General features: G+C 45.7%; 2 protein-coding genes and 1 pseudogene across 7 annotated transcripts in view; 2 read left to right on the forward strand and 1 right to left on the reverse strand.

Moving 5' to 3' along the window:
• The window catches only part of RPH3A (rabphilin 3A), a 101,509-nt gene extending 95,602 nt beyond the window's left edge, over positions 1–5,907 (forward strand). For all 5 annotated transcript variants that reach the window (XM_082416487.1, XM_082416488.1, XM_082416484.1 and 2 more), the window contains one exon: positions 224–5,907. In XM_082416487.1, the coding sequence (XP_082272613.1) occupies positions 224–354 (131 nt within the window). In that variant the 3' untranslated portion in view covers positions 355–5,907. The remainder of the gene's footprint in view (positions 1–223) is intronic.
• Positions 5,908–6,000: 93 nt separating this feature from the next.
• Positions 6,001–24,686, forward strand: LOC309639625 (2'-5'-oligoadenylate synthase 1-like). Its single transcript, XM_082417031.1, has 12 exons — positions 6,001–6,274; positions 7,711–7,999; positions 9,434–9,618; positions 12,116–12,348; positions 13,173–13,320; positions 18,127–18,363; positions 19,158–19,446; positions 20,678–20,862; positions 21,613–21,845; positions 23,001–23,154; positions 24,267–24,431; positions 24,573–24,686. Exons 1-11 carry the CDS (start codon positions 6,095–6,097, stop codon positions 24,387–24,389), a joined length of 2,256 nt encoding a protein of 751 aa, XP_082273157.1. The 5' UTR covers positions 6,001–6,094; the 3' UTR covers positions 24,390–24,431; positions 24,573–24,686.
• Positions 6,476–7,081, reverse strand: LOC309639379 (ATP synthase F(0) complex subunit C1, mitochondrial pseudogene; annotated as a pseudogene). Its single transcript has one exon. The product of its transcript is annotated as an ATP synthase F(0) complex subunit C1, mitochondrial pseudogene (transcript).
• Positions 24,687–24,827: the final 141 nt, after the last annotated feature.

Here is a 24,827-nt window from a genome sequence, read left to right on the forward strand (position 1 = left end):
ATTGCAGGTTCTTGAGTAGGTAGTCTGTAGGCAGAGAAAGCCAGTAGTAGTAATAACATGATAACCACAACCTCCAGAGAGAATGGATCCCAAGTGGCTGGAGGGGGGTGGGTCACTGCTTGGTGGCAGTTTTTCCCCAACTAGACATTTGGGTCCAGAATGAGATTCCCGTGCATGCCTCCACTCTGACCGCCTGCCCCTATCTTCCCATCTTGTCCTCCAGGAGGCTGCCAGCTGGGGATCTCAGCCAAGGGAGAGCGCTTAAAACACTGGTACGAGTGTCTGAAAAACAAGGACAAGAAGATCGAACGCTGGCACCAGCTACAGAATGAGAACCACGTGTCAAGTGATTAGGATGGCGCCCAGGTCCCCACCTCCATGCCCCAGCCCATGCCCCGTCACCCCACAGCCTGTCCCAGCTGCCCATTGCACTCTGGTCTCTCTTCTCTACGCCTCCCCCAAGCCCATCACTCCTGGAGCCTGCCTTTGCAGTCTCCCCCGCACCTTGGACATTGCCACCAAAAACCCCCCCTCTCCTCAATGCTGCGATGCGGGCTGTGAGCGCAGCCCCTCTCTGATCCCTCCAGAATGGAGCCATAGGGATGGGGATGGGGAGATTTTCACAAGGAGGTTGTTAATTTAACAACCTCTCAGCCTGGGTAAATTACAGAGGCTCTTCATCATTTAGGACTGTTTTTAGACCCTCCTGGCCTTGGACACACGCACATAACACACACGCACACACACACGTGCACAACTTGTTTCCTATGTCGCATCCACCTATACCCTCAGTTGTCAGCAGAGCCAGACAAGGCTGTGAGGATAAGCATTTGGGCAGAAATAGAGCATCCCGGGTCCCTCCACCTCTTCACATCATACACCCCAATTGCCACAAAGCAGACCCCCATGTTTAAACTCCCCGGTGACTAGGAACACACCCTCCTGGCTCCAGGTGCATCAAGAAATGACCATGCAGAATACCCAAAGGAACTGGGTAGCCCCCCCCCCTTTCAGGATGTCCCCTATTTGCTTCCTAGCAGAAACTAGCTCCCATTCTCTACCACCCACCTCGCCCCTTCTCCTCCTTCCCCTTCCCTTTGCCCAACGCCACGTTCACCTCTCCCTTCCTCACCCTCTCACCTCTTCTCTCTGCTCCCACCTCTCGCCCCTTCTTTCTCCCTCTGTGAGGGGGTAAAATAGCAAAAGCAAAAAAGTGTATCTTAACACAGCCTCACCTTCTCACCTCCTCTCACCAGCCTCACCAGCAAATGCTGAGAAACTGGCAAAACCCTGAACTTCCATGTAGGTCTGCGCTTCTACAACCACCCACTTCTCCCCTTGGCAGAGCCGGGTGTCCTTGGGCCTTGGGCTGCTGCTGGCGCTGCCCTGGGTGCATGGCGGCATCCCGCAAGCTGTGTAGACACCCCGTAGAGGGGCTTTCTCAGCCCCTGGCCTCCCCAAGTGGGCGCAGAAGGTGTTTAAACCAGAGGTCTGGGTTCCAGGGGGCCTCTCCAAAGCCCCTAGCCCTTCTCCTTCCTTTGCTCTTAGCTACATGAACAAATGACCCCCCCTGCCCCCCCCCTCTCTGACTCTCTTGCATCCTGTCTCTCACTCAGAATCGCCTCTGGTCTCTCTGTCTCTCTATCTCTTGCACCCTCTTCATTGTGTCCGGAGAACAAAACACCATCATGGACATAAAACTTTAGAGAGTGACAGATCCTGACACCAAAGGCTTTTGTTCCATCATGAATTGTTCAGTCTTTCTTCCTAAAAATTAAAAAAAAAAATTTTTTTTTCAAAGGAGGTAAAGGCAACGAGGACAAACCTTATAAGGTTCAGGGTCAGGTCATCTTCAGTGCCCTGTGAGAAAGGTTTGATTTTTCCCAATTTCCAGTAAGTCTTCCCCTATGAAAATTGCCCCCCCTCTTTCCAATATCCCACCATTATCTATAGAAGTAGCCAGAGGGACACCAAAACTCTCACTTTCTCCAAACACACATCTTTTAACTTTCCATTTCGGGGCCCTCCACCCCTAGCTCACTTGACAAGTCATTGGAAGTCATTGATTTCTTGCCTTGAATAACCGTTTTCTAGACACCAGGTATTTCGCCTTCTCCACGATGGCCAACAGCTTCCTGGCTGCCATCTTCCCTCCTGACCCTCTCTCTCCACTGGCCCCCTTGGTGCCCACTCTCAGCCCACCTCCTGTTCATGGTTTGCCCTTAGGAGAAAGCATGCTGGCTGTGTCTTCCAGGCCTAACTCTGGCATTGGCGCTGGACTCAGCATGCGGCTAGCTCACAGTGCCTCGGTCCAGGCGCGCCCCCTCCCTGACTAATGTAAACACCTGTGCTAGAACACACATATACACACACACACACACACACACACACACACACACAAACACACGCCCTCTGGTGCATGCAGAACCGCCCATCGCCTTTCTTTGTGATGATGTAGCCAAAAATAAAGTAGGAATAGCCAGGAAAACTGATGGCCTGGGTTTTTCCTCTCCGGTTTCTGGAAGCTCTTTCTCCCCACCAACATACATGATGTTACCTGGATAGTCAGTAGTTAATGAGCATCTACTATGTTCCAGCTACTGGGGATACAGCAGTAAGCAAGGCAGATGCGGTCCGTGCCCCCGTGAAGTTTGCTTTCTGATGGATTTCGTCTTGGAAAGGTGGGCTCCAGCCGACTTGACTGACCTCACCCCCTCCTGGGAGAATGCTTTTCGCTGGTGTCCACCCAGTAAGAAGGCAGCATCCTCATCTTTTCCCGACTAACCCAGCCTTGGGGAAAACTCCCTAGTGGTTGTGGAATCAGATAATTTCAAGTCTGAAAGAGACCACAGAGTTGAGCCAGAGCCTAGTTCAATCAGCTCACTTACCTGACAGATGAATAACCCAAAGCCCAGAGAAGGGAATTGGCACTTCCAACATCTCATGGCTGCAGTGCCAGGAAAGGAGCTAGATCGTTGGACCCCCTGTGCGATGCTCTTCATGTACCGATTATAAGAAGGCAGATCACCAAACACCTCTTTTATATTGAAGCACTTTCCATCCTGCGATGAACCTTTTCAGAAATGACCCCTCACTTGAGATTCTCAACAGTCCTGAAAGTGAGGTAGTAAGTAACTAACTTTCCAGAAGGATTTTTAAACTCACTACAAGTGAGATTTTCAGCTTAAGTCAAAAGAGCTTAAGCAACCCATCAGGAAGATTGGTTGCTTCTCAGAAGGAGCTGACAATTCCATCCAACTGAAACTTCTCTTCCATGCCAAGTTTTCTCACTCACAAAAGGGTGGCTCTCACTGTTGGGGGCAGAAGTTGGCATATTAGAATCACCTGGGGAGATTTATTTTTCAAACTACCCATGCTCTCCCTGCCACCATCCCCCCTCCCTGCAGATTCTGCTACACCCTGGGGACCAGAGGTATATTTGAAAATATTTCCTGGTTGATGGTTTGGGCTTCCCACCTCCATCGTGACTTTGCAAACCACTGCCCTAAAAGTCCATCATTTTGCCTACGATTCAGTCAGCTACCACTAAGTGGAGAGGGGTGCCAGTTAGGGCCACACAGGCCTCTCAGAATGGCAGTAAACCCTAGTTGTCACTCTCTTTCCTGTGCTCATGGTGGATCACTAATCAATATGGCATTTTTCCCACAGAACCCACTAGCAGCATCTGCATCCTTCTCAACACAGCAGTCTACCCCTGGCAGCTGCCACCCATCAGTCATGGGCAGCTGAAAGAAGCCTAATTTCCACCTCTGAAATGGTTGATCTCCTTCCCTAGGCGTGGGATATGCTTAACAGGCTGAGATGAATACACATGAGGAAAGTTTTCATAAATATCAGTACACCTAACTTGACGAATTTTCTTTTTTCCCCACTGAAACCAAACATAGCGTAAGAGGCAACGTGGTGTGGTAGAAATCACCTGACCAGAAAAGCACACCAGCTTTTTAATCCACTCAGTGCAACATTCAGATCCTGACTGTCACTTACTAGCTGTGGAACCTAACCTCTCTGAGTCTCGGTTTCCTCATCTGGAAAATGGGGACAGTATGTGAGCTTGAGCAAGTCCCTTCCTCCTGTGGGTCTTCAACTGTATAGGCAGGACATCATTTGTAGTCCCCTGGGCCCACAAATAATGCTTTCATTTCCCAGTCATTCAAAGAAGACCTAAACCTCGTTGAGGGCAGATCCCCTGACTGCAGTCCTGCATTATCTGTTTTGCATAAAACACACAAGAATGAGCCATCTATAATTTCCTGTTCTGTTTCTTTAAAGAAAACAAGAACGTAAAGTCACCTGCAAAGACATGAGGGCCTAATTCTGGATTTTTCCAATTATGCCCTCAGTTCTTTTAGAGTTGTCTCACTCATACCTAATTCTCTGCACTGTTTTATGGCACTAGGCTTTATTACATCTTTCCAAAGAATTCAGTGCTGGTTTTCTAAGGACAGATAGCTTTCGCACTCATGCTGGATTTGTTAACGTATATTTTGTCAAAAGTATATATTTCATTAACAAGTACAATTGCCCAAAAAGCATTTGGGAGCAAACAGAATCTTTGATAAACATACGTTCCAACTGTATGTATAGAGTGTCACATAGACGAATGCCCATCCCCTTCATGGTCCCACATGCCTTAGGCATAAGTCAATATGTTATACAGAAGGAGTGGGGAGTGTCAATTAATTGATGAGCTGGTTAAGAGAAGGGTGATTCAGAAAGATAGCTAATTGTCACTGACGGACTGCTTCACCCAACAACAGCAGAATACACATTCTTCTCAAGCTCACGTGGGATATTCACCGAGATAAGACTACTGTCTGGGCCATAGAACGCACCTTAACAGATTCAAAAGCATAGATAGCATACAAGGTATGCTCTTTACCACAATGGAATTAAACAAGAAACCAAGAAAAGAAAGATCTGGAAAATTCCAACATCTTTGGAGATTAAATAACACACTTCTAACACACACATGGGTCTAAAAGTCTCAAGAGACATTGAAAAAATATTTTACACTCAAGGAAAAGAAAAAATAAAATTTAGAGACACAGTGAAAGCAGTGCTTAGAGGAGAATTTTTAGCACTGAATGCATATATTAGAAGAGAAGAAACATCTAAACTCAGAGATCGTGGAGCAACAGGTGAGACTATTCTGCAATGATTTCATAATTGGTGGAGACAACACATTATGATTTGGCAAACCCATAAAATGTACAACGTAGCGTGAACCCTAATGTAAACTTTGAACTTTAATGATAACATATCAATATCAATTCATCTTGCAACAAATGTACCACACCAAATTTGATAATAGGGGAAACTATGGGTGGAAGGAGAGGGGACATAAGTGAACTCTGTACTTCAATTTTTCTTTAAACCCAAAACTTCTTTAGGAAATAAAGTCTATTAATCAAAAGGGGGAAAAGTATAGGACAATGTCATTTAGAAAAAAGAGATACATGGTTAGAGTTTGTGTGTACGTGTGTGTGCGTTAACCTAGAAAAAAATATCTGGAAAGATCTCCACCAAAATGTTTATAGATGTAGTCTTTGAAGTTTAGGATCCTGGATGGTCTTTATGCTCCCTGATTTTTCTGACATTTTTCTCTTTATAATATGCAGGTACTGCTGTAAAGATCGTAGGAGACCATAAACCAATTTTGTAGGTAACAAAAAAAGACAAAGGAAACCCCCCCAAAAGTTTTTACTTATGATTTCTCTTGGGTGAGGTACTAACCTGGGTTAAAAAGCAGCATTTTCAGAACAGTCTGAAGAAAGGCCTGATGTTCTAGGGGGCTGGATAAAGGCAGAGCAAGTCTCAGAGAGCAGGGGAAAGAGCTGGGAGACACAGGGTCAAAGGGGTTTTTGATTTCTTAAAGGCAAAGAACAAGGGTATGGCTCCTCCCTTTCAAAGAAAGGAAACCAGTGACACTCCAGACTCAGGTCACAGCTCCACCCTTTCGAGAAAATGAAACTAACAGCCTCCTAGACCCAGGCAGCAGAAGAGGTAGAAGCTAACAGGGTTTGGCAGCCAACTCTGCCGCCTCTGGCTCTCCTGTCCCTGCCTGAGCATCATGAAGAAGCTCAGAAAGACCCGAGCCAACCAACTGGACAAGTTCATCGAAGACCGCCTCCTGCCAGACGAGGATTTCCGCACGCAGGTCAATAAAGCCATCAACATCATCTGCAGTTTCCTGAAGGAGAGGTGTTTCCAATCGGCCTCCCACCCTGTTTGGGTGTCCAAAGTTGTGAAGGTGAGTCCAGAACTGCCTGGCTGGGGAGAAGGGGGCTGAATGAGCAAGTGTTTCCACAGAGACAGAGCAAAAGGTTGAGGTCTCTGGGGCTGGTGGTTTCTGATTTATCCATGCCAAAACTATAACCACAGCTTGTGAAAGTAGCTTCTGGGGTGACGGCCTCCACCTGTAAGTTTTTTGTTTTGTTTTGTTTCGTTTTTAGAGAAACATTGTGTTTAATAGTAAAGCTTAGCACACTCTAGCACCGGGCATGGCCTGGAGTCAAAGCAGCAGGGGTGGATAGGTGACCTCCATGGAGCCTCACATGGCAAAGAGGATGAGGAAGGCGACCATCAAACAGAAGAGTCCCATAGCCTCAGACAGGGCAAAGCCCAGAATGGCATAGGAGAAGAGCTGCTGCTTCAGAGACAGGTTCCTGGCATAGCCAGTGATCAAACTGCCGAACACTGTTCCAGTGCCGGCCCCTGAACCAGCCACACCAACTGTGGCAGCCCCAGCACCAATAAACTTGGCCGCTGTGTCAATGTCCCGGGAGACAACACTGGTCTGGAACTCCCGCCTGGCCACCTGGAGTGGGACACTGCTGTAAGAAGGCTGTTCAGATGGGATCTCTGGCCTACTCAGGAAGGAGGCAGACACAGGCCTACTCAGACCCCTGGTACAAGAGCAGATCAGAGCAGGAGGAATGAGTAGTGCCCCGGTGGTCTGCATTTTTTCGGTCTGCACTCCCACTGTCCTGCTGCCCCTGCTCAGAACACAGCGCTCGCCCGGCTCAAGGTGACTGACTCACCTGTAAGTTTTTAACAAATGCCCAGGTGAATTTTATAAACCACCTATGTCACGTCCACTACAGAGATAGACAAACTGAAGCCCAGCTGTATCAACAATCTGCTAATCATCGACCAGGCTGGGGACTCACGATTCCTGCAGACTCATGAGCTGGTTAAGAGTATAAGTTTTGAAAGCAGATAGCACCTGCTGCTGTGAAATCTTGGGCAAGTCACTTAACCTCTCTGTGCCTCAATTTCATCATCCATAATTCCCAGTACTTTGCAGGGCTTGCAGGTCAAGTAAAATAAGCCATGGGCCAGTTTACAGTATTAATTATATAAGGTCAAAAAGAACAGGGAATAAAGAACACAGACCCTGTAAAAAGGCAACCAGGGTGTGAATTGCATCTCTGCCACCTACTAGCTGCATGATCGGGCTGATACATAATCTCTCTCAGCATCTGTTTCTCCATCTGGAAAATGAGAACAGATGATAATAGTAGCTAAATCATAGAGTTTTTGTGAGCATTCTAGGAGTTGACTGGTAATGCCTTCAGAACACTGAGTGGCTAGCACTCAGAATGTTAGTGATTGTTCTCAGCATTTTATTTAGGAAGGCTCTTCTCAGTGATAAATGTCAGTTCTCATCCTCATCACCTTTTTTAGGGTGGCTCCTCAGGCAAAGGCACAACCCTCAAGGGCCTATCAGATGCTGACCTTGTCATCTTCGTCACCAGTCTCACAAGTTTTCGGGAACAGCTTCAGCACCGAAGACGATTCATCGAGGAAATTAGGAAACAGCTGGAAGCTTGTCAAAGAGAGGAAATATTTGAAGTGGTGTTTGAGGTCCAGAAACGCCGAAGGAAGAAGCCCCGTGCTCTCAGCTTCGTGCTCAGGTCCCCTCAGCTCCTCCAGGGGGTAAAGTTTGATGTCCTGCCTGCCTTTGATGCCCTGGGTGAGCACTCCCAGTCACAAGGTGTTTCAGCCTTTGTCCTATGTCAGGGCTTCTTCCTCTTTTTTTTTTTTTTCATGTTTCTGAGCAGAAATCTTCCTCAGTTCAAGAGTCTATTAAAACATAAACATCCCTTCAACATGGGGAGGAGATCTTAGTATCTCTCTCGGAGCAAGATAACTAGGGTCATATTCAGCCACCACAGTGACATTACACAACAAATTGGTACAATTTGGGGGTAAGACATTTCTTATACAACACCTGCTAGGCTTACTAGTTCTACTTATGGCAAATTGTGTGAATCTTACCTTTCTATAAATGAGGCAGCAAAAGATGCACACTACTACATATAAAGTAGATCACCAACAAGGTTTTACTGAATAGCATAGGGAACTATATTCAATATCTTATAAATTTGTAACTGAATCACTTTGCTGGACACCTGAAAATAACACAATATTGTAAATCAACTATACTTCAATTAAAAACAAATAGATAAATCCCAAAAAAATGAAGCAGCATGTATCTGGTGTAAACACAGTATGTTAATTTCATCTTTTATCCAAAGCATAAGGAAATATCATCAAATTTGTCTGAGGGTTGGAATCGGTAGACAATGTGCAGGAACACTGGGACAGGAAGCAGTACATCTCTGAGGCTCAGTTTCCACTGAGTACCTTCCATGTGCAAGGCACTGTTCTATGGCCATAAATGAGACAGACAGGGAACCTCTCTCCTGGAGCCTGACAATAATAATTTAAATACCATAAATGAAAGGATAACTTGTTGTGACAAAAACTAAATATGGTGATTCAAAAGAGAATGATGGGGCTTAGAGGGCGTTTTTAGACAGGGCAACAAGGAAGGTGACCTCTGACCCGAGGCCCGAGGGATGAGAGGAAGCCAAACCTGGGAAGATCTGGGGCCTCCAGGAAGAGGAAACAGCAAGTGCAAAGGCCCTGAGACAGGAATGAGCTTGGCATATTTGAAGAAGTGAAATAACCAGGGGAGTAAGTAGCAAAGGGATCAAGGCAAGAGGTGAGATGGCAGAGGTGGCAGGAGACCGGTCACACCGAACCTCCTGGGCCACTGCGAGGACTTTGGATTTTATTCAGATGTCCTGGGAAGCAAGAAGTGGAAGGATCAGGTTCTAAAAGGCCTCTGTGGGCGCTGGGTAGAGAATGGGCTGTGGAGGGTCCGGGAAGGAGGCTGCTGCCATCTCTGCTGTGTCCAGGTGAGAGATGATGCTGGCTTGGACGGGGTGGCGGCAGTGGAGCTGGGAGCAGCGAGGACTGGGGATGGCCCTCAGGCCTCCTGGCTCTGGGCCTGCCGACCTTTCCACTGCCCCCCATGGTCAGTGAGCGTGTCTCCTCAGAGGGACTGAAAGAAACTCAGAGAAGAGCTGACATCTTCACATTATGGATTAATTCCCAACAGGTCAGTTGACCAGAGGCTACAGACCTGACCCTAAAGTCTACGTCCAGCTTATCCGAGAGTGCGAGTCCCTGGGGAGAGAGGGCGAGTTCTCCCCCTGCTTCACGGAGCTGCAGCGAGCCTTCCTGAAGGAGCGTCCAACCAAGCTGAAGAGCCTCATCCGCCTTGTGAAGCACTGGTACCAAATGGTATGGCATGTCCCATCTAGACAGAGAGCGGAGGAGGAGGAGGAGGAGGAGGAGGAGGAGGGAGAGAAGGAAGAGAGTGAGAACAAGAGGTGGAGGGAGGGGTGGAATAGAGGGAGGGAAGGAGGAGGGAGAGGTGTGGGGAGGAAGCAAGGATGAGGCAGCGGGAGGGGGAAGAAGGAAAGGGAGGGGAGGGGAGAGGAGTGGGGAAGAGAAGAAAGAGGAGCGGGAGGAGGAGGAGGAGAGGAATCAGAAAGGATGGGGGAGGAAGGAGGGAGATGGACAGAGATGAATGGAGAGGAGGGAAAGAGCATGAAGGAGGGGAGAAGGCAGGGAACAAGGAGGGAGAGGATGAGAGGAAGAAGGTGGAAGAGTAGAGGTTGTGGGGAGGGGGGAAAGGAAAGGGAGAAGAAGGGTAGGGCCCGGGACAGGTGCCAGTGGACTCAGGTATCTCATTCTTCCTGGTCTTCCCTTATCAGGAAATAACAACTCCACCCTTCCAGTTACTCTGGACAAAACCGTGGCTCTTTCTTATCTTTTGCACACACACACACACACACACACACACACACACACACAAATACATATCCAACCAGTCTGTAAATGGCTTGGTCCTGTATCTAAAATATACCCATTATCATCAGCCATCACCACCTCAGTCACTCCCACCCTGGTCCAAGTCACTTGGGAGGCTCACAGGATCTGCCCTCGACCTCTCTGAACCCCCATCTCTGCCCCCTCACCACTCCCCCAGGCCATGCTCTCCTCTTCATTAGTCCTCCAAGAGGGAAACTCTACTCCAGCCTCAGGGCCTTTGCATGAGCTTATTTGTTTATTGCCTGTCTCCCCACTAAAAATGTACATAAAAGAAGGGATTTGTATATTTTCTTCACTGCTGTATCCCCAGAACCTAGAATAGTGCCTGGCACATAATAGGTTCTCAGTAAGTAATTACTCAATAAATTAATGAGTGCTAACACCCCCACCCCCCAACACACTCTTCTGTTCACTTCCTAGCTGTCTGAATTTGGGCAAATGAATTAACATCTTGTCCCTCCCATTTTCTCACTTGCAATGAGTAACATGGCACAGCAGTAGTAAATCACATACCACAGTGATGCGCATGTAGATTGCTTTGGGTAGTATGCACATTGTAACAATATTAATTCCTTGAATCCATGAGCATGGTATATCTTTCCTTTTATTTTTGTCATCTTCAGTTTCTCTCATCAAAGTCTTATATACTTCAGGGTACAGGTCTTTCACATTTATGGTTAAAGTTATTCCTAGTTTTTTTCTTCTTTTTGATGCAATTGTAAATGAGATTGTTTTAAAATTTCTCTTTCTGATAGTTTGTTATTCATGTATAGAAATGCAACAGATTTCTGTATATTATTTTTGTGTCCTGCAATATTCCTGTATTCAGTTTTTAGTTCTAAAAGTTTTTTGGTGGCGTCTTTAGGGTTTTCTATGTATAGTATCACGTCACCTGCAAATAGCAATAGTGTAACTTCTGTTTTAATTTGGATGCATTTTGTTTCCTTTTTTAATGTTTTTTTAAAGTTTATTTTATGTATTTATTTTTGGATCTGTTGGGTCTTTGTTGCTGCGCGTGGGCTTTCCCTAGTTGCAGCGAGCGGGGGCTACTCTTCCTTGCAGTTCACGGGCTTCGTATTGCAGTGGCTTCTCTCATTGCGGAGCACGGGCTGTCGGCCTGTGGGCTTCAGTAGTTGCAGCACGCAGGCTCAGTAGCTGTGGTGCATGGGGCGGGCTTAGTCGCTCCGCGGCATGTGGGATCTTCCCGGAGCAGGGCTCGAACCCGTGTCACCTGCATTGGCAGGCGGATTCTTAACCACTGCGCCACCAGGGAAGTCCCTGCATTTTGTTTCTTTTTCATGCCTGATTGCCATGGACGGACTTCCAATACTATGTTGAATATATGTGGGGAGAGTGGGCATATATGTCTTGTTCCTGATCTTAAAGGAAAAGCTTTCAGCCTTCACCATTGAGTATGGTTTAGCTGTGGGTTGGTCGTATAGGGCCTATATTGAGTTATGTTCTCTCCATACCCACCTTGTTAAGAGTTTGTATCACAGATGGCTGTTGAATTTTCTCAAATGTTTTTTCTGTATCTGTGGAAATGGTCATATGCTTTTTATCCTTCGTTTTGTTAATGCAAATGTATCACGTTGATTGATTTGTGGATACAGAAGCATCCTTGAATCGGTGGAATATATCCAACTTGATCATGGTGTATGATCTTTTAATATATTGTTGAATTTGCTTTGCTAATATTTTGTGGAGAATTTTTGCATCTATGATCATCAGGCCTATAATTTTCTTTTTTTGTAATATCTTTGTCTGGTTTTGGTGTAGAATGAGTTTGGAACCATCTCTTAATCCACAATTTTCTGGAATAGTTTGAGAAGAATAGGCATTAACTCTTCTTCACATAAAAGCTGAACAAACTCATTTTCCTAATTTTTTTTCCTCTTCTCAGTGTAGGATGAGACGTGGGAAAAAACTGCCCCCACAATATGCCCTGGAGCTCCTGACAGTCTATGCTTGGGAGCAAGGAAGCATGGAAACAGAATTCAGCACAGCTCAGGGATTTCGGACTGTTTTGGAATTAGTCCTGAAGCACCAGCATCTCTGCATCTACTGGGAAAAGTATTATGACTTTAAAAACCCTATTATTGGACAATACCTGAGAAGGCAACTTGCAAAACCCAGGTACTCTATCCCCACATGGCTTAGCTCCCCACATAAATGAACCCATGATTACAGCTGTGGCACCTTGGAAATGTAGGAAGTGGGAGGGATCCGTATTTATTGATCATCATCTATTGTCAATCATTTTGCTGGGCACTTTACTCCTACCATCTGATTTAGATAATAAATTTAAATAATAACCTCCAATCCAGTGAGGCAGGCACTATGCTAACCATTCTACAGATGACTGAGGTTTGGAGAAATAAGAGCTTGTCCAAACCTTAACAGAAAATGAGTGAAATAGCTGAAATTTGACTCAAATAACAATAGCTACAGCAACAATAATGACTGCTCCCAGGAAGTAAGAGCTTGCTGTAAGACTAACACACTCGAACAGAATAGTAAAATTTTGGTTATTAAAACTGACATGTATGGACCCCTTATTATGTTCCAGTTACTGTTCTGAGCACTTCACATGCTTGTCTAGATCCTCATACAACATCCTTTGAGGTAGGGTTATTCAAATCTCCCCATTTCACTGATGAGGATACTGAGGATTAGAGATTCAGGTGACCTGCCCAAGGACACACCACTAATAAAGAGCAGAGGTAAGATTCAAACCCAGGTCTATCAAGGCCCAAATGCAAGCCTCCTTCTCCTTGTGTTCAATGCCCACCGTGGGGGAGGGCACTCAGGTCACACCCCAGGGAGCAGTGCCCTCCTGGGCCCCTCCTGCTGCCCTGAGTCCCAGTCTGCCCAAGTTGGTATTTGCTCTGCCAGGAGCTCTAGGCCCCCTCAACACAGCCCACATACTCACCTGCCCCTCTCTAACTGTTGCTTTTCAGACCTGTGATTCTGGACCCAGCTGACCCTACTGGAAATGTGGCTGGTAAAGACCCATATAGCTGGCAGCTACTGGCACAAGAGGTTAGAGTCTGGCTGGGGTACTCATGCTGTAAGAATTGGGATGGGTCTCCAGTCAGCACCTGGAAGGTGCCGGTGTGACCTCCTGATTCCCTCATGTGACCTGATATTAATGGCACGTTGAAAGAACAACTTCTAGAAATACTGCATTAAATCAAATTGAATTTCATCTCTGTCTTTGTACTCTTTTACTGTGGTTACTAGAAAATGTAAAATTACACATGTGTTCTGCCCCAGAATGAATCACTGGATTAGACAATAGGCTTACCAACTCACATTGTCACCCCGTCTTGGTACCAAAAACAACATTGCATTTACAGAAGTCCATTCAATAAAAACTCCCTTAAGGATGCACAAAAGATCAAGCATGTTCTTACCACCTGAGTCACTGGTCACGTGTGTGGCTGCAAAACAGTCTTTGGCTTCTCCATATTACTGTTCCTCCTTTGAGTCCTCCAGCATCCCTGTGAGATGGTTCTTATTCTTGTTGTCATAATAATACACTGAGATTTGGGCACTTGCTCAAGTCACCAAACATTCCAGCAGCATTTGTTGAAGGGACCATCCTTTCCCCACTGTTCTGTAAAAGCCACCTCTAACATATGTCCAGAGCCCGTCTGTGTGTGAGTCTGTGTAGTTCCATTGGTCAACTTTGGCATCCTTGAGTTAATACTACCTTGACTAATTACTCTAGGCTGGTGTTAATTCTTAATATCTTGTAGAAAACTCCGTTCTTATCCAAACCAATGTCTTCTCTTGGCTCTATTTCTATGTTAATATTATACTCCATTTGTGAAATTTCACCCAAAATACGGGGAGGCATTTGATTAGAATTCCATAAATTAGTTCAGGGAAGATGACATCTATTGAGAATCCCAATCCACAAACTTGGAGCTTCTTTCCATTAATTTTCCTCTTCTTGAATTACTCTGTAACTATGTTTTATAGTTTTTCCCTGCATTGGTCTTAAGTGTGTTTTGTCATATCATTCCTAGATACTTGTTTTTATGTTATTGTACTTAGTAGGTTTTCTTTAATTTCATTTTGTAATGGTTGGTTTCATGAAGACCTAAATGTTTTCAGTGGGTATATTCGATTAAAGCATGGTGAGTGAGCTTTGTACTTTTCTGAATTTTGCGATTTTTGTTTTGCTGTAAATTTGTACTGCTTGAATGACCACAAGAAACAATAAAGCCTTTTCTTTCAAAACCTTTTGTGATAAGCATTTGTCAGCTGAGCTCTGATAGTTTGGGCAAAGCTGGCAGACCCAGGTGACAGAAAGCTCAAGGGTGCTGCAGTTTGGAGCTGCTGGTTCAGGTACAAGTTCATGAGGTTCAGAAACAGAGGAGCAAGTGTGTAAGGGATGACGGAAATGCTCTCATGAAATTTGAAGCACCCGAGTCATAAATTCCTGACTGCCCAGAGCTGAGTCCCCATTCTGGGCAACTTCCTGCTGAGGAAATGAAACTGGGAAGAACTAAGGTTGAAGCAACAGAGATGAGGGTGGAGTTCTCTGAGCCGCCCTGGGCACTCAGCATCGTGGCCAGGTGCCCCAGCCCCACCAGGGGGTGCAGTTATTTTTTTCATTATTATTAACTTTTATCGGAGTATAGTTGCTTTACAGTTTGTGTAGGGTGCAGTTTGATGTACTGCCTGCCTTCCACCCTCCCAGCCACATGGGGTTTCAGTCTTTGTCCTGTATCAGGGCTTCTTTCTCTCTCTGTTCATATTTCCGAGCAGACGCCCCCCACAGTTTGAGAGTCTTACCAAAATAAGGTGTCCCTAAAAAATGGGGAGGAGATCACATTGGGTGGACCAAAAAGTACCTTCGGTTTTCAAGTAAAAATAAAAGACCCATTTTTCATTTTTACCAAGAACTTTATTGAACAACGTAATCACCCTTTTGTTCCACTACCTTCTGCCATTTTTCAGGCAACTTCATAATTCCATCTTTCCAAAACTTTTTATCTTTTTGAGCAAAGAACTGTTCCAGGTGCCTTTTACAGTCTTCCAGGGAATTGAAATTTTTTCCATTAAGAGAATTTTGTAAAGACCAAAGTAAATGGAAATCCGAAGGTGCAATATTTGGTGAATACGGCGGTTGGATCAGAGCTTCCCAGCCAAGCTGTAACAGTTTTTGCCTGGTTATCAAAGAAACATGCGGTCTTGTGTTACCCTCATGGAAGATTATGCGTTTTCTGTTGACTAATTCTGGACGCTTTTCATCGAGCGCCACTTTCAGTTGGTCTAATTGGGAGCAGTACTTGTTGGAATTAATTGTTTGGTTTTCGAGAAGGAGCTCATAATAGAGGACTCCCAATCCCACCATTTACTCAACATCACCTTCCTTGGATGAAGACTGGCCTTTGGTGTGGTTGGTGGTGGTTCATTTCACTTGCCCCATGATCTCTTCCATTCCACATTATACAGTATCCACTTTTCATCGCCCGTCACAATTTGTTTTAAAAACGGAACGTTTTCAGTACGTTTCAGTAGAGAATCACATGCGGAAATATGGTCAAGAAGGTTTTTTTCACATAACTTATGTGGAATCCAAACATCAAAGTGATTCACATAACCAAGCTGGTGCAAATGATTTTCAGCACTTGATTTGGATATTTTGAGTGTGTCAGCTATCTCCCACATGGTATAACATTGATTGTTCTCAATTATTGTTTCGATTTGATCGCTATCAACTTCAACTGGTCTACCCGACCGTGGAACATCTTCCAGCGAGAAATCTCCAGCACAAAACTTCGCAAACCACTTTTGACACGTTCGATCAGTCACAGCACCTTCTCCATACACTGTACCAATCTTTTCTTGTGTTTCAGTTGCGTTTTTACCTTTCTTGAAATAATAAAGCATAATATGCCGAAAATGTTGCTTTTTTCTTCCATCTTCAATATTAAAATGGCTACACAAAAATTCACCAATTTTGATGTCTTTTTTTAAATACACGCTGATATGACAGCTGTCACATACAATCTAACAAAATTTGGAATGAAGTTAAAGCCAACTAAGTGCTGCTAGAGCCATCGTACGGAAAAAACCGAATGAAACTTTTGGCCCACCCGGTAGTACCTCTCCTGGGGCAGTCCTGATTAAACCACGCAAGCAACAGTAAACAGCAAACTGGCACAATTTGGGGCCAAGACATTTCTTATGGAACCCCTACCAGGCTTACTTGTTTGATTTATGGCAAAGTGTGTGAACTTTACTTTTCTAACAATGGGCCAGCATAGATCTGTCCTCTGCAGTTGGGGATCTGAGAGGAGCACTTTTGTGGAGTCTGCTACATAGGAAGTGCTCAGTTAATACCTGCCATTATGGTTATAAATAATTACCATCGCTATCTTACTCATGGCAAAGAGTGTTTATTAATGATCTCTCTAGTCTGGGAGACACTCCCTCCCATCCCCTGCTCCCACACCGCCCCTGATAATAGAATGCAATGCTTCCCTTAAGGTCATGGCTAAAAACTCAGGCCAGTGTGGACTTTGCTCCAGATTCTCTTCGAATGAAGAATTCTTAACAAAAGAATACGCATGTCAGGGATAAGTCTGATTTTTCATAATTTGGTGTAATTTTCTCATACGATGCAATAGAGAACATTAGCTCCTGGGCTCCTGTCCTGCACTCCCATAAATCCCAGCCACATGCAAATTGCTTTTCTTAAATAATTCTCCCCACCACCCCATCTACCCAACCCTCCAGAAGTAGAGTTAACAGCAACCACCAGTGAAACAGCTGCCCTGGTGACCATTGTGAAAATGGGAACGGGAAACCATTTAAGACCCAATGAAGATTTTTAAAGTCAGAATTGCCCTTTATTTTATTTTTTTTTTAAGATTTTTTTTTTGATGTGGACCATTTTTAAAGTCTTTATTGAATTTGTTACAATACTGCTTCTGTTTTTATGTTTTGGTTTTTTGGCCCCGAGGCATGAGGGATCTTAGCTCCGCGACCAGGGATCGAACCCACATCCCCTACACTGGAAGGCAAAGTCTTAACCACTGGACCGCCAGGTAAGTCCCTGCCCTTTATTTATGCTCAGCATTTGATACCTTTCAAATCCCCTTTTGTGTCTCTTCTTTCAGATTATCCTCAGAAGCAGTTCTGTGAGTGAGAAAGAAAAGTTTGCCCTCTCTACAGATTGGGACATTGAGGCATGCCCAGTTACACACGTGTTCAAAGATGCACAGCTAGAGACAGCTCGCAATTTTTCTATCGACTTAAAAATGCCTTAAGAAATAAAGTCTATTAATCAAAAAGTAAAATCATTATAGTCATGCCATTAAAAAAGAGAGAGAGAGACAAATTATGTTTGTGTGTATGTGTGTGTTAACCTAGAAAAACATCTGAAAAGATCTGCACCAAAGTAATTATAGTTGTAGTCTTTGAGGTTTAGGATCAGGGATGGACTTTATGCTTCTGGATTTTTCTGACCATTTCTGTTTGCAATATACATGTACTGCTGCAAAGATCACAGGAGACTATAAAACAATTTTGTCAGCAACGAAAAAAGAGGAAAAGGAAACCAAAAGTGTGTTTTTACTCATGATTACTCTTGGGTGAAGTACTAACCTGGGTTAAAAAGTACCTTTTCAGAGTACAGTCTGAAGAAAGACCAGATGTTCTAGGTTGCCTGTTAAAGGCAGGGAGTAATTCTGGGATACTGGTGGAAAGAGCTGGGAGAACGAACAGGGTTCAGAATCAAAGGAATGTTGGATTTGCTGAGAGACAAAGACTCAGGGCAAAGCCCCTCCCTTCCAAGGAAACGAAACCAACAGCAGCCCAGACTCAGGGCACAGCTCCTCCCTTCCAGTGAAATGAAACTAACAGCCTCCTGGACCCAGGCAGCAGAAGAGATAGAAGCTAAAAGGTTTTCCCCGCCAGCTCTGCCCCTTCTGGCTCTCCCGTCCCAGCGTCATGATGGAGCTCAGTGATACCCCGGCCAGGTTTCTAGACAAGTTCATCGAAGACCACCTCCTGCCAGACGAGGATTTCCGCACACAGGTCAATGAAGCCATCCACATCATCTGCAGTTTCCTGAAGGAGAGGTGTTTCCGATGGGCCTCCCACCCTGTTCGGGTGTCCAAAGTTGTGAAGGTGAGTCCAGAACTGCCTGGCTGGGGAGAAGGAGGCCGGAAGAGCAAGCGTTTCCACAGAGACAGACAGAGAGCAAAAAGGTTGAGGTCTCTGGGGCTGGTGGTTTCTGATTTATCCATGCCAAAACTATAACCACAGCTTGTGAAAATAGCTTTTGGGGTGGGGGCCTCCATCTATAAGCTTTTAACAAATGCCCAGGTGAAGTTTATAAACCACCTATGTCACGTCCGCCACAGAGATAGACAAACTGAAGCCCAGCAGTATCAACAATCCGCTAATCATTGACCAGGCTGGGAACTCACCATTCCTGCAGACTCATGAGCTGGTTAAGAGTACAAGTTTTGAAAGCAGATAGCACCTGCTGCTGTGAAATCTTGGGCAAGTCACTTAACCTCTCTGTGCCTCAATTTCATCATCCATAATTCCCAGTACTTTGCAGGGCTTGCAGGTCAAGTAAAATAAGCCATGGGCCAGTTTACAGTATTAATCATATAAGGTTGTAAAGAACAGGGAGTAAAGAACACAGACTGAATTGCATCTCTGCCACCTACCAGCTGTGTGATTGGGCTGATACATAATCTCTCTCAGCATCTGTTTCCCCATCTGGAAAATGGGAACAGATAATAATAGTAGCTAAATCACAGAGTTCTTGTGAGCATTCTAGGAGTTAAGACTGGTAATGCCTTCAGAACAGTGGCTAGTACTCAAAATGTTAGTGATTGTTCTCAGCATTTTATTTAGGGAGGCTCTTCTCAATGATAAATGTCAGTTCTCATTCTCATCACCTTTTTTAGGGTGGCTCCTCAGGCAAAGGCACGACCCTCAGGGGCCGATCAGATGCTGACCTCGTCGTCTTCCTCACCAATCTTAAAAGTTTTCAGGAACAACTTGAGCGCCGAGGAGAATTCATCGAGGAAATTAGGAGACAGCTGGAAGCCTGTCAAAGGGAGGAAACATTTGAAGTGAAGTTTGAAGTCCAGAAACAGCAATGGAAGAATCCCCGTGCTCTCAGCTTCGTGCTTAGATCCCCTCAGCTCCACGAGTGGGTGGAGTTCGATGTCCTGCCCGCTTTTGATGCCCTGGGTGAGCACTGTCAGCCACGAGGTGTTTCAGCCTTTGTCCTATGTCAGGGCTTCTTCTGCTCTCTTTGCATGTTTCTGAGCAGAAATCTCTCTCACTTTGAGAGTCTTATTAAACAGGGCATCCCTTCAAGTGGGGAGGAGATCCTAGCATCTCTTCTGGGGCAAGAATGTTTAGGGTCATACTCAGCCACTGCAGTGACATTAACAACAAATTGGTACAATTTGGGAGCAGTATATTTTTATAGAACACCTGCCAAGCTTACTAGTTTTACTCTTGGCAAAGTGTGTGAATCTTCTCTTTCTAAAAACGAGGCAGCGTATATCTGGTGTAAACACAGTATGTTAATTTCATCTTTTATCCAAAGCATAAGGAAATATCATCAAATTTGTCTGAGGGTTGGAATCGGTAGACAATGTGCAGGAACACTGGGACAGGAAGCAGTACATCTCTGAGGCTCAGTTTCCACTGAGTACCTTCCATGTGCAAGGCACTGTTCTATGGCCATAAATGAGACAGACAGGGAACCTCTCTCCGAGCCCGACAATAATAATTTAAATACCATAAATGAAAGGATAACTTGTTGTGACAAAAACTAAATATGGTGATTCAAAAGAGAATGATGGGGCTTAGAGGGCGTTTTTAGACAGGGCAACAAGGAAGGTGACCTCTGACCCGAGGCCCGAGGGATGAGAGGAAGCCAAACCTGGGAAGATCTGGGGCCTCCAGGAAGAGGAAACAGCAAGTGCAAAGGCCCTGAGACAGGAATGAGCTTGGCATATTTGAAGAAGTGAAATAACCAGGGGAGTAAGTAGCAAAGGGATCAAGGCAAGAGGTGAGATGGCAGAGGTGGCAGGAGACAGGTCACACCGAACCTCCTGGGCCACTGCGAGGACTTTGGATTTTATTCAGATGTCCTGGGAAGCAAGAAGTGGAAGGATCAGGTTCTAAAAGGCCTCTGTGGGCGCTGGGTAGAGAATGGGCTGTGGAGGATCTGGGAAGGAGGCTGCTGCCATCTCTGCTGTGTCCAGGTGAGAGATGATGCTGGCTTGGACGGGGTGGCGGCAGTGGAGCTGGGAGCAGCGAGGACTGGGGATGGCCCTCAGGCCTCCTGGCTCTGGGCCTGCCGACCTTTCCACTGCCCCCCATGGTCAGTGAGCTTGTCTCCTCAGAGGGACTGAAAGAAACTCAGAGAAAAGCTGACATCTTCACATTATGGATTAATTCCCAACAGGTCAGTTGACCAGAGGCTACAGACCTGACCCTAAAGTCTACGTCCAGCTTATCCAAGAGTGTGAGTCCCTGGGGAGAGAGGGCGAGTTCTCCCCCTGCTTCACGGAGCTGCAGCGAGCCTTCCTGAAGGAGCGTCCAACCAAGCTGAAGAGCCTCATCCGCCTTGTGAAGCACTGGTACCAAATGGTATGGCATGTCCCATCTAGACAGAGAGCGGAGGAGGAGGAGGGAGAGAAGGAAGAGAGTGAGGACATGAGGAGGAGGGAGGGGTGGAATAGAGCGGAAAGTTTTGTGGACTTATTACTATTTTATTTTTTGTTTTTGTTAGTCATCACTCTGGGTGTCTTGTTTCTTTGTGTGCCTGGATACTTATGTGATGGTCATTGTACATGAAAATTATCTGTGAAAGAGTTGGAGACTTTGGATTAAATATCTTCCTCCAGAAAAAAACAAAAAAAATTCTTTGCTTCTTTAGGCTCTTAGGAACACTACAAGTCCTTCCTCTCAGTTAATTTTCCTAGTATCCTTCTGAGGAAGGTGCAATTATTACCATTCACTTGGCAAATGAGAAAAAATAAGGCTCCAAGAGTCTACATCGTCTGCTCAAATCAGATAATGGTGGAACCAGGATTCAAACCCACATCAGTCAGAATCCAGAGCTCAAGCCTTTAACCAGCGGTCAGTAAACTTTCCGTAAAGGGCACGTTAGCAAATATTTTAGACTTTATAAGTCACACGGTCTCTGTCACAAATACTCAACAATGCCTTTGTAGCATGAATGCCACCATAAACTACACATAAATGAATAGGTGCGGATTTGCTCTCAGAAAACTTTATACACGAAAACAAGTGGCAGGCTGAATTTGGTCCATGAGAAATGTGCTTTACACGAAAGCTAGAGAAACCCACTTTTCTGATTGTTTTTCCTCTATTCAGTGTAAGGAGGAGCTTGGGAAGCCACTGCCCCCACAGTATGCCCTGGAGCTCCTGACAGTCTATGCTTGGGAGCAAGGAAGCATGGAAACAAGATTCAACACAGCTCAGGGATTTCAGACTGTCTTGGAATTAGTCCTGAAGCATCAGAAGCTTTGCATCTACTGGAAAAATTACTACAACTTTGAAAACCCTGTTATTGAACAATACCTGTCAAGGCAACTTGTAAAATCCAGGTACTCTATCCCCACATGGCTTAGCTCCCCACATAAATGAACCCATGATTACAGCTGTGACACCTTGGAAATGTAAGAAGTGGGAGAGTTCCACATTTATCGATCATCTTCTGGTGCTAATCATTCTGCTGGGCACTTTACTACTACCATCTAATTTTTTTTAAGCATTTAAAAAAATATATTTATTTATATATTTATTTTTGGCTGCTTTGGGTCTTTGTTGCTGTGTGCAGGCTTTCTCTAGCTGCATCGAGCAAGGGCTACTCTTTGTTGAAGTGCACAGGCTTCTCATTGCTCCTTCTCAAGGTGGCTCCTCTTGCTGCAGATAACAGGCTCTAGAGCACAGGCTCAGTAGTTGTGGCGCACGGGCTTAGTTGCTCTGCAGCATGTGGGATCTTCCCGGACCAGGGATCGAACCCATGTCCCCTGAATTGGCAGGTGGATTCTTAACCACTGCGCCACCAGGGAAGCCCTTCCATCTAATTTTAAAAACAATGTGCAAACAACCCTGTGAGGCAGGCACTATGCTACCTGCTTTACAGATGACTAAACCAAGATTCTGAAAGGTAAAGAGCTTGTCCAAACCTTAACAAAAAATGAGTGAAACAGCTGAAATTTCAACTAAAATAACAACAGCTGCAGCAACAATAATAATTGCTCCCAGGAACTAAGAGCTTGCTATAAGAGTAACACACTCTAATAGCATAGTAAAAATTATGATTATTGTAACTGCCATGTATTGACCCCTTATTATGTCCCAATTACTGTGCTGAGCATTTCACATGCTTGTCTAGATCCTCATACAACATCCTTGGAGGTAGGGGTGTTCAATTCTCCCCATTTCACAGATGAGGATACTGAGGATTAGAGAGGTCAAAAGACCTGCCCAAGGTCACACCCCTAATAAAGGGCAGAGGTAAGATTCAAACCGAAGTCTATCAAAGCCCAAATGCAAGGCTCCTCCTTCTCCTCACTGTTCTCCATAGGGCAGGGCACCCAGGACACACCCCAGGGAACAGTGCCCTGCTGGTCCCCTCCTGCTGCCCTGAGTCCCAGCCTGTGCCAGGCTGGTACTTTTCTCTTCCAGGAGCATCTAGACCCCCCCAGACATAGCCCAGCTTCTCACCTATTCTCTCTCTAAATATTGCTCTTCAGGCCTGTGATTCTGGACCCGGCTGACCCTACAGGAAACGTTGGTGGTGGAGACCCATATAGCTGGCAGCGGCTGGCACAAGAGGCTAGAGCCTGGCTGAGTTACCCATGCTTTGAGAAACTGGACGGGTCTCCAGTAGGCTCCTGGGATGTGTCGGTGAGACCTTCTGCTTCTTCCCTGCCGTCCTTCCCCCACCCCCTCCACACAGCATGGGGCAGGTAGATAGAGACCATTCTTTCCTGAGAAATTGCCTCTTGCTAGAGGTCACTCACATTCATATAGTGTCAGGCTGTGCTCTCTATTTTACAAGGCATTTTGGCCCCATACAGAGAGTTCCTGGACTTCTCACATCCCTCATCCAGAGTTCATTCTTTAATTAATGCCTCCTTGTCCGGAAGTAACTTTTTTAACAGCTCCAGTTGACTCATTCCACTAAGAAGAAAAATAAACAATAACAACCACCACTTAATAAATACCTGCTTTGGGCTAAGGTTCTGTTCTAAACCCCTTAAATTTCATTATTTCATTAAATCCTCACAACACCCCATGAGATATGTTTTCTACACCCATCTTACAGATGAGGAAAGGAAGCTCGGAGAGTGAAGTCACCTGCTCAAGGCCACTCAGCCAGGGAGTGGTGGAGCTGGGGTTCTAACTCGGTTGACTCCAACGCCAGTATTTACTCCACTGAGCTAAACATCCTGCCTTGTATCCCCTCCCCCCTCAATATCATGTGACAAATGAGCGACTCAGAGCAGCTGAGGACGTGGGCATGTCACCCAGCTAAGTAGAGGCTGAGGACCTGATCTTTCCACTCCAAGAGTAGAGATCTTTCTCATGCCGGGGTGGGGAGGGTTGATGATGCCATAGATGGGTTTCCTAGGAAACAGACTCTGGGATGAAGTTTACGTGCAGGATGTTTCAGGGGAGGACCATTGGATCCAACACCTGTGTAAAGGAGGGGAATTAATCAGGTACCAGCACAGGGAGAGGTGCAGCTGGGGAGCCCTGGAGCTTCAACGGCCTTCAGAGTTGTCCTGCAGAAGACTGAGGTGGCAGGTCTTTATACCCTAACATGGATCAGCCACTGAATGGACAACTCAGGAGGGGGTGTGGCCTTCCTCAAAGGGGATCCAGGTGGCACATCACAGTGTCCACCTGTCCACCATAAATGTTCACTGAGACCCAGTGCCAAGGTGGGAGGCCCAGCTCTCCAGTGTGATCATGTGCTTTACCCTCCAATGTGATCATGTGCTTCACCCTTTCAGCCCCAAGACCTGACGTACGAGGCCTATGGTTTTAGACAGAGCTGTGGAACCTCTCCGAGACGCAGACACCAGGGAGGGGCCCCTCCCCAAGTGGAAGAGGATTGGACATGTGCCATCCTCTGAATGCCAGAATCTCTTACAGGCAAGGTCTCCAGAGCCATCCGGGTCAGCCCCCCTCATTTCTAGGGGCGGGGTGGGGGGCCTCGATCCCAAGAGGGCCATGAGTTGGTGTCAGACCTGGGACCAGAATCCAGGTCTCCTGACCTCCATCCTTCCCGCCATTCTATGCTCTCTCTTCTTTCACAGATAGCATTTTCCGACAGCTCCCTCCCCACCAGAGCCTGTTCTCCGACAACGATATCCTCTGAGAGACAGCAGGAGAGACTCAGACAAAAGAGAGGAATCCCAGTCTTCACGCTCTTCTCTGTACCTGGTGGGAGGGTTGTGGTCCAATTTATTTTCAGTAACGAGAAAAATAGTAGCAAATACCATTTGTTGGGTGTTAATTAACCACAAGGCACAGAGCCAAGAAGTATATCTGCATATTATATGTGTGTGTGT

Source organism: Balaenoptera physalus (genome assembly GCF_965194825.1).
Source record: "Balaenoptera physalus genome assembly, chromosome: 12".
NCBI classification, from domain to species: Eukaryota; Metazoa; Chordata; class Mammalia; order Artiodactyla; family Balaenopteridae; genus Balaenoptera; species Balaenoptera physalus.